Source organism: Amphiura filiformis, chromosome 20 (assembly GCF_039555335.1).
Source record: "Amphiura filiformis chromosome 20, Afil_fr2py, whole genome shotgun sequence".
Classification (NCBI taxonomy): domain Eukaryota; kingdom Metazoa; phylum Echinodermata; class Ophiuroidea; order Amphilepidida; family Amphiuridae; genus Amphiura; species Amphiura filiformis.
Genome location: NC_092647.1, coordinates 3,878,122 through 3,891,693, shown reverse-complemented (window position 1 = coordinate 3,891,693; position 13,572 = coordinate 3,878,122). Strand labels below are relative to the sequence as shown.

The 13,572-nt window shown below is 37.5% G+C and overlaps 1 protein-coding gene across 1 annotated transcript in view; it reads left to right on the top strand.

Moving 5' to 3' along the window:
- Positions 1-558: 558 nt before the first annotated feature.
- The window catches only part of LOC140142649 (unconventional myosin-Va-like), a 281,256-nt gene continuing 268,242 nt past the window's right edge, over positions 559-13,572 (top strand). The window contains exon 1 of the mRNA XM_072164650.1: positions 559-813. Coding sequence (XP_072020751.1) covers positions 787-813 — 27 coding nt within the window. The 5' untranslated portion in view covers positions 559-786. The remainder of the gene's footprint in view (positions 814-13,572) is intronic.

Here is a 13,572-nt window from a genome sequence, read left to right as displayed (position 1 = left end):
TTATTATATTATATTATATTATATTATATTATATTATATTATATTATATTATATGATGTTGTAGTATTTTATTTTATTTTATTTTATTTTATTTTATTTTATTTTATAATGTAAGCACGATTCGAGACAGAAAGACGATTAAACTTTCTCTGCTCTTAAAATTTACTTATAATATATGCTTTATTGTAAAATTGATTCATCATAATCAAATTCCAGCAATTATAATTATGTCAAAATTCTATGGACTCTATTTTTATCTTTTCAGGGACTCCACATTGTTCACAGACTTGTACGTTTCTATCACAGACTTGTACATTTTTGCACCTTTTCTGATCACTATATTTTATTGGATGGGATGGTATGTTCATTTTACAGATGTTTACAAAATGATGTCATCTTTGGGAGTGACGTTTTGCAACTGAAAGTTATAATTATAGATTCTATGTGAACTTTATCGATTTCTGATTCAGTCTGTCGGACTGCATCCCCGGAAGTGGTCGTATCTTGTCGTGTGGATGAAAAACTAGGTTTGGGATATTGCGCCCTATTAGGTGTATTATAATCACTATTCGCATTGGTTCACGTTAATTGGGCGTAATTTATTAGTGCAGAATTCTAGCAACTGGAGCCGGTAGCAAATGAACTGTCATGGCTGACTGCTGAATGATACAAGAGGCGGAATCGTAGAGAAAATATAATCGTAAAATTGGGAGTTTTAAACGGAATATAATATCGTCAAGGAAATACGTTTGTAGATTTATAAGAATGGATTGGTAAGACATCAAAATGACGACACAGGAATTATATAGCAAGGTAAGAAAGGGTTATAAACCACCTGTGTTGTGGATGTATTTGTACGTGTGTGTTGGTTTCCCGAACGAGCTGATGAGGTGATGAATTTTTAATTCATTGAATTGAAAATTTGTTTTAGCGGTATTAATAACGCTAGTGTGGAAGACAGACACTATGCAAAAAGAGGGACATGCACAATTTGTGGAAGATGCTATAGTATTAGTAATTGTTAACTTATTTTGGCTTGGGGAATTCGAGAATTAATGTGTGTAAACAGCTGTTTTGCTTGGTTAGTTATAAAAATAGCCCAAAGAAATTTTCAGGTAAATGTTTACAGAACTGAACGAAATGTTTACGAAACTGAATTAAGCACTGGGTCATGTTTAAGAAATAGGAGTGTTACAAGTAAATCATAGTTTAGACTTGACAATCTGCGACAAATGTCTATTTGGATTTCTGTTGGTTTGCCATTCAATGTAACTCGTTCACGTAGCGTTTTCGTTGTCCCACTGGCCTACTACAAATATAATAAACGTAGATTGCCTGGCGATCGGAGTGTTATCGTCAGAGCACCTCGGACTACATTCAATGATGATAATGTTGTCGAGTTTCAGTTGGATAATTTTTTGCAGTAAACCTTTGACGAGAGCGTATTTTACTATTTTAACTGTACATCTTGTATTTAGTGTGTTGAACGCATATCTGATTGGCTGCTGAGGCGATCTGCTGTCATGGCTGTTGCTGAGTGAGTGGAAGTTTATCAATGAACTTTACGCAGTATGCGTTGTTAGCTCCAACTTTGCAACATCACGATAGTACGCACTTGTCAAAGGTTTTACTACAAAAGATTATAGTGTATCTTGACTATCTCCCTCAGTACAAACTCACTGCATGCACTGTTTGTAAATATTCCAAGGGCTTGGTACATTGTACATTGTAGTTCCAGTACCGTAGTTCTGTAACTCGGTATACTGGTCCTTAACTTAATAGATGTCAAAGACAATATGTTAATGATAAAGACTGAAGTCTTGCTGGCAGGACTAAGGGCTTGGTAGCTCTTGGTTTTTAACCAGCGACTCGTCGTTCAGTAGACAGGCAACCACGAACAAACCTGAATGGTTAAAAATAATGCCTACAAAACCAATATTATCAGGCCGTTGCAACTCATATACCAGCGCAATTCAAAAAGCTGTGGACACCGTCGGCTTCCCCTGTGTATCCGCCGGTGCCATTATCATGTGACTTAAGAAAAATGCTGCTGCCACCACAGAATTAGAGACAGAGAACCGGGACTCGACCACCATCTTGATACATAATGAATATATAATTACAGAAAAATGCTGCTACCACTAATGATATCTAGCGATATAGGCTACGTAAATTGAGTATTTATATTTAGGACTAATTTTTTGTCACTGTCCTCACGTCGGTGAACAGAGTCGCAAGTCCATCGCACTACGTGCTCTATATTCTTCGTCCATGATATTATTATATTGATGTATGTACGTACATGTACAGGTTGTTCATTAATTAAGTTAATAATAACCCATTCTATAAAATTCTTGATGAGATTAATCAAATTATATAATATTAGTACATGTAGAATATCTTAAAATTTACTAAGTTTTAATTTGTGTAAAATCAACACAGGAATCCTCTAGGCCTGGCTACAAATGTAGCCAAAAGCAAAAGACCTGAATTAATCATGAACTGTAAAAATCTTCAAGGACTTTAACTAAAAATAAAATCACACAGGTAGTTGTACATTTATAACATCCTGGATTCATGGAATGTACACAAAAACAAATACATGATGAGCTCGGGATGAGCTCACTTAATTTGAGGGGATCTCCTGCTTGCAGCACAATCAGCAAGTACAGTGTGAACAATGTGGATTATGAATTGAAAGAACATTCCTATCCTGGCTTTGTGAATTGTGATACCATTTTGATCCCTAAGCAAGCTTCATGTAAGATGTACATGTATAAGAATAGCATTACCGGTACCTGTTGTACATTGCACGCATCACAGATTCACATACACATGCAGTGACCCAAAATGCGAACAATACAGACTAGGTCAAATTTAATTCATTTGTACCCACACAGTACATGTACCCTTTAGACAATACACTCAAAATTTGCTCTCTCATGTTTGATAGAGCACAAAGTTCAAGAAGCGTGCAAAAGACTTCCCATGCAAAGTAATAAATACAACAATGCTCAAGACTGTGTTTAAGAAATAGTAGTCATAAAAGTGGATAAAACTCCATACAATATTGCACATTTAAACCTCCCAGAGTGGCTTTACATGAGTTTTGGGACTACATTTTATGCAAATTTCCAAAGATTTAATGTGTTCTAGACAGAGTGTAGACGGAAACCCCGTACTGATGAGGTGACCCTGTGGACTTTTCAAAACTTTTTTTCCAAAACAACAATGTGGGTCTATATTTCACGTATGAATTTTGAATGAGGGGAGGAGGGAAAAAAAGGGCCCGTAAAATTAATGGTTCGATAAGTAGCATTGAAATTTAAATTCAAGTTCAAAAAGTAATTCTAGGAAACTTTGTCACATACTTTATGACCAGATTAAAAATCTACATCAGCCAAATTATAAATGCAAAACCAAATTCGATGTCATTTGTTGACAAGCCGCGAAATAAGCAGGTCTGGTCCAGCTGGTCCTGTGATTATCTAGTGAACCAGGAGCCATTTTTAAAGAGCTAGGAGTCATTTAGATTTTAATTGTACACATTTTTAAAATACAAAAACCGGTTCAACTAGGCTCTAATTTTTGTTTAAATGTAGAGCCTGGTTCACTTGATTTTGGTGTGGACCAGGAGCCAAAATGTTATGACCATTGGGTAAATGGCTCCTGGGTGCCTGCTTATTTCGAGGCTTGTTTGTTGGAATGTGCCATTCTGATAAATTTGATACCATTGCAGATGTCATTGAATAATTTGAATTTGTTGGGAAAAAAGCTATGTGTTATTACGAACGATTTTTTGAAAATTGAATTTTCTGTCTACTTTTTTATGCTGCTTCGTGGCCAAATTGTTGATTTTTTTTAATTTCTGTCCCATTTTTTGGTACAACTATATGATAAATCCAATTTCACAAGCACACCAGTCTCTGAGACTAACCTTTTTTTTTTTTTTTGCCTGTAACGAAGTTAATGTACCCACTATACACAACACAACACACAATCGAGCTGTCAACAGGATAGATGAGGTAAAGCATGCATTCAAGGCTGTTAGTGTTAGGGCATTATCACCTAAGCTGACATGGTACATTGAATTATACGAAGGTTAAACCGTCAGATGCGCATTTTGCTTATTATTATATTATCCTTTTATTGGTCTTATTTTATCATTAAGGCAATCATGCTTGTAGGTATGCATGACATTGCTGTTACACTTACATGTAATTGTTTTTAGAGTTATTTCTCTTTTATTACCGGAATACCGGGTACTGGTAGTTTAGCCACATATTTTTAACTTGTGTTGATTCTGGTTCAAGGATCCTTCTGTATGGAGGCCCCTGGTTGTCAGATTGGGCCTTTTTAAGAGGCCCAAATCAGTCAAAAGTCAGAAATTCTAGTTTGCAGATATGGAGGAAAATTTGTCACTTTTTCACAGGGACTGTCTTTTGAAATTTGCAGGAGAGCATGAAGTAGCTCTTCTGGAACCTTTGAGCTGATTGGACCATTTACAATAGAATGTAAGAGGAGAAGGGTTAACTAAGGAGAGCTAAAAATCACTCTCCTATATCAGATTTCAGGAGAGCAGCAGAGAGCGATTGCTGTCGCTCTCCTCAAAAGGCAGTCCCTGTTTTTCGTATGAAATTCCTTTCTTTTTGTGATGACTTTTAAACTTGGAATAACTCTCTAGATGATGGATACACTAGATTTTCAGTCCCAAAATGAAGCTAACAAAGTTTCTATAAAGTCAACATTTTAGAAATTTCAAATGTGGAATTTGATTTGATCTGACTTCTGGCAGATTTTGCTTGATCACATCACATACCCCTACAATATCCTAGTTAAATATTGTATGTAGCTTGAATAATGAAAGTTTGCTAAGTACTTTAAGTACCGGGTACATGTACGCTGCATTGCATTTGCACCGGGTACATGTACACTTCAAATTTCAATCAAACCAGTCCAAGTGAAGACCAAGTTCACTGAACTGTCATCGAGTTTGCAAACCCAAAAATCTGGTCTCTCTCTTCCTTGTGGATCTTCTTGGTATGTGATGACTATATCAGATAGAAGTTGGTCATATGTATTGGATACAGGATTAGACTGTAGACAACTGGCATACGCATTGAGTGTGCGTTTCAAATACAAACATCTCTCTGCAAGTAGAAATAAGACAGTAATGATTAATTGCAAAATGAATACAAAATTTTACTTCATTTATTTCAAAACAGAGCAGTGCTGGAGTCAACTCTGCTTAATCCGAGTTCAAATTATGTCAGAGTCCAGCCCAGAGTCCAGCATGGTCAGAGTCCAAGTCAAGACAAGAGTCCAGCAGAGTTTTGAGTCCAAATTTCAGTCAAACCAGTCCAAGTGAAGACCAAGTCCACTGAAAAGCAGACTTAAATCTGAGTCCCTACCCTAGTCCTCCAATACTTTCAGCATGTTCAGAGGGTATCAGACAGCATTGAGCCAGTAGTACATTACATAAACCCCACTTCCTCTAGGGAAGGTATTAATAAAGGTACAGGGTTATTCGTTTATTAATAAGCATTATACAGGTGTTATTGTTTCCTAGATAAATACTAATTGATCATATTGACAGTTTAGTTGTTATGAGGTAAATTAATGAACACTAGCCTGACATTGTAGATGATGTATGGTTTGTAGAGCTGAGATGACTACATTATACATGTAGTAGTACACTGGTACAAACCTATACGTGTACAATATACATGTAATAGTCTAAGCTAAATTCTGTTTTAGAGATGAGGGCTTACCTTTCAACTGACCCCTTGAAGGGTTACCTCCAATCTCAGAGGTGAAAAGGGTAATTGGAACTGCAGAGCAGAGGATTCCCATATAGAAATGAAAATGGGTAACTAACATATGATACACATCCCTCTATATGGGAAAGCACCATGTGGGGTAAGGGGCACTATTGATATTCAGGTAGTATACCCATCCTTGGGGGGGGTACTTGTACAAGGGTTTAGCCTCAACAAAATATTTCAAATGTATTATTGCTTTCAATTGTACAAAGTAGCTCTTTTAAGAGCCACAGCTACAATGTACAATCCTATCCACAAGCAAGCTGATGCGGTTAGTCATGCTCTCGCTGTTGGGGTTATTGCATCTCGTACTAGTATAGTGTCTGTTTTCGTTTGGGTATCACAACCTGAGAGAAGTGAGTAAGCAAGTTGTAGGTCAAAATCAAAAGAGCCGCAAGAGTAACAAAAAACAAATAATTCCCGCCTATTAAGAGCTGATCATATAGAATAACATTAAAGCTATGGTACACTTTTTTATAACAAGAAGTTTATTAGTAGGCCTACATGAATTACCACCGACCTACATTGTACAACCATGTTTTCCAATCATGCTTGAGCACTCCCTTTTAAAGGGTTTTTTATTTATAGCCTCCATCAGAGCTGAGAAGACAGATGAATAGAGGTGAATAGATCTGCAGGATGTGCCAGAAACTAGTTTGCCATTTTACTACATAACACATGAACAGATTTCTTCAGTCAATTGCCCTTCAATTTCAAAAGGAAAATATTATCAGAGAAGCCTAGGTGTTGCAAAATGATTGGCATTTTGTATTGAATAATTGGAGTCCAACCAAATCTTATCATAGAAGGTGCTGCAAAAGGATTGGCATTTTGTATTGAATAATTGGGAGTCCAACCATCCAAGAAATCAGAACAAAATCATCAGTGCATGCTTCATTGAGTCCTGTGAAATTTATGTTTTGAATGTACAGTTTACAGACATAAATAGGGTTGTTACAAATATGCGATTTTGGAGGCCAAAATATAAACCTTGATTCCCCCCCCCCCAAACCCCCAAAATATGTGATTCCCCCCAAACGCATTTATTTATTTTGTTGATTTTTTGCAATTTTGTTTTTGTTGTGCATGATGGCACTAGACCAGGGCACAAGCTTTAAGTTTTGTAACAACAGTATACATGCATGTACATGTAACTTGTAAACAAACAATTTAAGTTTTGTAACAAAAGTATGCATGCATATAATGTACATGTAATTTGTAAACAAATAATATAACACGCCCACATATTTATGGCCATGTGCCTGAACTTACCACCATTATATGTCCGATATACATGTACTCCACTTCGCGACCGCGGTATTGCATGCCACAAAGAAATTTGAGCTGAAATGTTTGACTTCCACAAAAAAAGTCCTGGTATTTTTTCGGAACCCAAATGTATGTCGACACTCTGTGGACGTCAAGATACGAAATATGTCGACATGTCAACATCAAAAAACGGTGCCGACACCGGCCCTACCATTTATAGGCTTCAAATACTGATCTTACTCTTCATGCATTTCGACAGCTAGGCTGCTTCTAAAAATTGAATTATGCAAACATTGATGACATCTAGTCGTGTTGGCCTACATGTATACAAAGTTTTGGTACCGGTACATATTTGGGGAGGGCGTACACCCTGTAAACAAGTCATGTAAGTAATATGCTAAGCTTACATGAGCATGGAAAATACACATTTTGTGGTTCATTTAATCCAAATATGAAAGTACTTTTTGAATGATTTTTTTCCTTTGGACATTATTTAATTATTGGTGCATGACAAATTTACATTCTACAACTACAATGTAAATGAAAATATATTATACACATTTTGTACAAATCGAAATATATTTTGTATGAGTACATGTGTACAGTATCTACGAAAGGTTTGCAAGGATTCCCTGTACATATGATTCATGCATGCAGATGCCACTGTATACAATTGCTGAAAAGAGGCACTCGACCTTCACAGTTAAATGGTCAAATAATATAGATATCAAAGTCCAATATAAAAATTGTCACAATATCAGGTGCCAAAATATTCAGGTTTTCCTATAGGCATAACAATCTGTATTTTTGGTTTAAAATATACATACAACAGACAGGGTCGATCCTTCATGTAATTATTTTGTGTAATCTAATCCTAACTCTAACCCTGATCCTAACCCTAAGCCTAATCCTAATCATAACCCTAATCCTAACCCTAATCCTAACCCTAATCCTAATCCTAACCCTAATTTTGTGTAAAATTACATGAAGGAATAACCGAGATGTGGCTTTGTTTTAGAATTATTTTCAATTGTATTACGTGTAAAATGTGCGAATAAGAAGGTGGCTGCAAATATTGACCCTCTTGCAAATGGCGTAATCTTTGACCAAAATAGAAACCTCAAGGTTGACCTGCATCTTCATTTACCAATATGATCACCGCCACTATCTGTTTTGTTTGTCTGATGAAATGAACCTTCCATGTGTATCTTTTTTATCAAGAACTGAGACAGTGCAAAATGAACCATACAACAAATCTGTGATTATCTCACGAAATTGTTCACTGAACAAGCATGGGAACTCGCATGTGGGTTGCAGAGCTTTGAATATAATGTGTTTAATTACAGGTGTATTTCGCTTACACCTATCGTTTTTTCGTACAAATATAAAAGCAGCGCAAATTAGCCTGTATCAAGCCGTGTAATTGAATTACAAATTGCTGCAGTATCTATTTAATCAAACAGTGCATGGGTGGATTTCTTGTTGGTGTTATTGATAGAACTTACTACTTTAATAATAGACTTGGTGGAATATTGATATACTTGAATTCAAGTGTTTCGATGAATCTCGAATGTGATTGTTGTTTGAACATACGTTGGGCCAAAGTTCAAATTGTGGAAATTGATGGTACATGTAGTTACGAAAGCTTTTGCAAGCACCACTCTTTTGACACATAGGTACAGGGATTCGGATACATGTATGCAATAATACACATGTCTTAACTGCAACTAGGGGGAACCCCCTTTTGTTTTGGGGGAAATTTTACCGTATTTCATATTTTAATTTGAGACATCCAAACAGAAAAGAGAAAATGATAAAAAAATTTCCTTTCAGATTTTTTTCCTCATACATTTTATTTACAATTAGTACAAGCGCTACGACTCTAAAAAATAAAATTAAAAATGAATAAAACACATATTTTGCATTTTGGTTTTTGGCCACCTACATAATAACAGAAAAACTAACTTTACACTAAGTTTAAGCATGTTAGATATCGAATGTGAGTTATTTTTATCACATCTGTGTTTTTATATAGCTTTTTGATAATATTAATTTCAGCATTTCTGAGAAAAGAATGCTGTTTTAGTGCTGTTTTACACTATCAGCCCCAATGGATCAACTAAAAGCATGCGCTGGCGTAATCCATCCCACATGTACTTGAACGCAAATTTTTATAGCAAGCCAGATCATTTTTAACTGCACTGCCATGATCAATACATTTCACTGTCATTTTATCACTTGCAATCTCCTGCATCCAAAGCGCAGGTGGAAACGACACACAATGTAGCAACTTTCGTCTTGACAGTTATGTAGTAATGGTGATATGGCGTTATGTGTACTGTGGGTTGAGGTGGCTAGCAAGTGTTTAGAGAGAGTGAGGCTTTTAAAAATTACAGCATTGTGCCATATATTGTAATACAAGTGATTGATAAGATACCAGTAGTTAATCTGTGAAGATGCCATAGAATCGAACAACTTCTGATATGCTGTATAGTTTTGTGTCATGTCATTTGCATATTTATGAATATTAATGAGCTTCTTTGCATATTTTGCCTACATTTTCATTAATCCTCTCTGCAGCTTAAACGCAATAACCGATCAACTTCATTATTATGTTTTCAGGGTTATTAGGAGTTAAGAAAACCTAATAATGATAATATTGGATGGCTTATTTCGCATGATACCATAACATGTCAGATTCGTCATACAAATATCGAACTCGCTGTTGGCTTGTCCGATATTTTTATGACTCATCCGATATGTTATGGTATCATGCTCAGCCATCCAATATTATATCAAACTTGGTGTTGTGATAGTATATGGTGGCCTGATGTGCTGTATAGTTTTGTCATTTTATTTGCATATTTATGAAAATTAATGACCTTATTTACATATTATTTGTATTTCAAACCTTTGATATTTACACATCTTTGTGTGGGGCGAAATTTACAAACCATGTAATTCTACTGTTATAATGTCAATTTGGTTTCAGCAGACTGTGGGCTGGGATTTTATAAGTGTGAACCAATGGTGGTATGGCGTTATGTATGTTAGGGTTGAGGTGGCTAGCTAGTGTTTTATACAAGATTAGATTTTCCCTTGCCAATCGAGTGAAGCATTACAGTATTATTTTATATACCAGATGAATGAGATGATATAAAATTGATTGAAAAGATACAAATGTACTAGTGAATCTACATGTACATTGTACAAAGATGTATAGATTTCTTCATTCTTCTTCCCAAAATTTGAACAGCTTGGTTAGATATGTATTGCACGAAAGGTGTCTTTAAAATATTTCAATAGGTGTATACGTACATGTAGTAACAATATTCTTGCACCCCACGATTTAGTACTGTTCAAAGAAGAATGTAGATGGTACATGTACATGGTAGTGCATAATCTTTGGATCTATTTGATGAGAAATAAAAAAGAACAAAACAAAACAAAAAAAACCCACAAAAACTAGCAAACAAACAAAATCATAAGAATTTAGAAAACAATGGAATTGGTTAATTTTATGAGAGTTGTATGAACCAATTTTAAAAGCTTACATGGAAAAATGATAGCAAGATGCATTGTAAGGTAAGTTCAATGTATCAATAATGTGTTGTAATGTACATTCATTTTATAGAACAAAACAAATCATGTAAACTAGGAGCATATGGCTCAATAATTGTTCATTTCTCATCACAGTGTCAGTAGCCCATGATTGTTAAACGTGAACATCACCTGCCGTTCACTGATCCATTTTCTCTGTAATTACGCATGTATTATTATCTTTTAATAGCTTAAAGGAGCATCATGTTAGGGGTGTGGTGTCCCAATTAGAGCAATTTGAGCTAACGAGGACGGTAAAAAAAGCTTAGAGAATAGGGTATCACTGTCATGTATGGCCTTATGCACATTTCAATTATAGATTCATATTTATGCATGATTAATAGCGGTATTATTTGAGGTGATGTTGCCATGTACAGGAATAGCACTGACCTTATACATGTAGTGTACTGCAAATACTATTTTATGCTTGTCTACTGCTGATAGCATGCATGTGCAGAATAGACCTGATCAAGTCTAGGGAAATTATTTTACAATGTATGGATCTTTGTATGTTGGTTTATTTACAGGGAAAACATTGGCTTCAACATTCATCTGTATTGTTAATCCATACATACAGAATGACTTTAACTCATGATCTCAGCCATTGCTACTACAGCCTTCATCAGCGGAATGACCCAAATGTGCACTCTTGAAGTGTGACGTTATCGGGTCACAGACCTTTGGTAACTTGAGCATCACCATATTGAGTCACTGGTCCATCAAGTCCACCTGGACAAAATCCAAATCTTTGAAGGTAACCCCAATGGTTTGAGAGAAGCCATCCACATCAGGGCCAACCAACTATCCCCGTTAAACAAAGATGGAGGATGCTATTACATGTACAATGTAGTTACCGAAGGTCTATGACCCTGTTCACATTAGGAAATTTTCTTCTTTCGACGAACCTCGAACGAAGATTAAAAATTGTTTTTTCCTAATGTGTACGCACTTTTCTTCCTTTGACGAAGATTAAAATTGCTTCGTTCAACAAAGCTAAAAAGGTTGTTTCGACAAAGGAATACTTTGTTTGACGAAGCTAATTTTGTAATGTGTAAGCTCGCTTTGTTCAACGAAGGAAAGTGATCATGTGACAAGTGACCTTCGCCGGCTTTAATAATAGCCAGCCGTTAAATAGCTTCGTTCGAGCTTCGTTAATTTGCAATGTCTTCGTTCGGTCTTCATTCGGTCTTCGTTCAGCGTAATGTGTACGCATGCTTAATTAGTTTATCAAGACTCAGTACACCGGTCGATCTTACCGTTCCGATGTTGATTAAGATACTTCTTGCATCGATCCCGAGATGCGGAAAAACCAATAGTCATTTTGTCCCACATAAATGAATAAATAACAAAACCCCGATCCCGAAAGTGGACTCACCCATTCGGTGACGTCACACGATAATCATCCTTATCCTCCTTGGTTTCTAGATGAGATAGACGTGTGGATTTTTCTTTACCAACGCTAAGTATCATTACGAACCAAAGGACGAGATATACAGTTTGTTTGTTACACTGAGGTAAAAACCAACCAGTATAGTCGCTAGGGAGATAGTTTTGACGACATTTTTCGGCTAGAAAAGTGACAAAAACGATCCAAAAACTTAGCTTGTATGTGTGTTTCCGTTCATATACGGGACACACGTTTCAAAATGGCCGCCCTTAGGACGCCATTTTATTTTTGTTCTCACGTAAAACAACTATAGCAGACTAGTAAGTTACAATAGATGTTTGTACAGTACTGTGTATACATGTATGGTGAGTGATTATCGCTATGTTTATGGTGTGCTCTATCGTTATATCTTTCAGTGCTGGCGTCTGATGACGAGTTACTGCTAAGAGTTCGTGGGTTTCGAAGGACCAGCCTGACAAATCTTCCCAAAAGGTTTTCAGTTTTTCATCCCTTTGTATATATATTTTTATATCATACCACTACATCAGCGCCAGCCACTGTGCGTGTGGGTCTGTTTATTGGGCTTGAGCTTGTGTTCGGGGGTAGTGCTGTACGCTCCCCGATTTCTACAATGTCTAGGCCTTGTCAATCATGCCCTTCCCTTGTGGCAGAGTGGGACCCGCATCCACTCTGCTACACCCACAGGGATTGCTCTAAATCAAATAAGTGTGCTTCCTTTTGCATAGGCTTATCGGACATCCACTTCGAGGATTTAGAAAGTAGCGCTCGTTTAGGTCTTCAACACAGACAGAAGACGAAGACTAAGAAACCGAAGCCTACAGGTAAGATTGATATGGTGGGTACTAGCGCGGCCGGCAAGGGCCACGCTAAGGTAACCTCTGGGGCTCCGGTCCCGGCAAGCAGGCGGACCCTCCGGGACTGCTAGCGAGCCCGAAGGCCTAGCAGCCAGCGAAAGCACTGACTTAACGTCTAAGCTAGTAGCAGGCAGCAGGGCGGTACTTGCCCTAACAGGCGAGTACCAGTCTACCAGTGAGATCTCTAGCGAGCTTCTTGCAGGTGGACACCCGTCTATTGCTGGCGAACGAGCGGGTCCCGCACCCGCTGAAGTAGCCGGCGACGGACAGTATGCCAAGGGTACCCCGGGCGTGCCTGGGTTGAATCCTAGCATACAGCGTGCAGCGGACTTGCCTCGGCCGGTCTGTAGCACGCAGCGTGCCAGTGGAACCCGGCTTGCCTGGGTTGATCCACGGCACGCAGCACGCCTTTCGTTCCCGCAAGGGTCGAATGAAAACGTGCATGGGTTTAGCAGAGACGATACCGGGCTAACGCTTCAGGTGTAGTCTTAGCAGAACCAACTGGGGTTGTCACACGGCAGCGTTCCATGGTGGGACCGCCGAGTGATTCCCTGGGCCTTGGAATGGCTGCCGGCTGTCCTCCGGGACTGGCTAGCGGCTATACGGGGTTGGGCTCGCA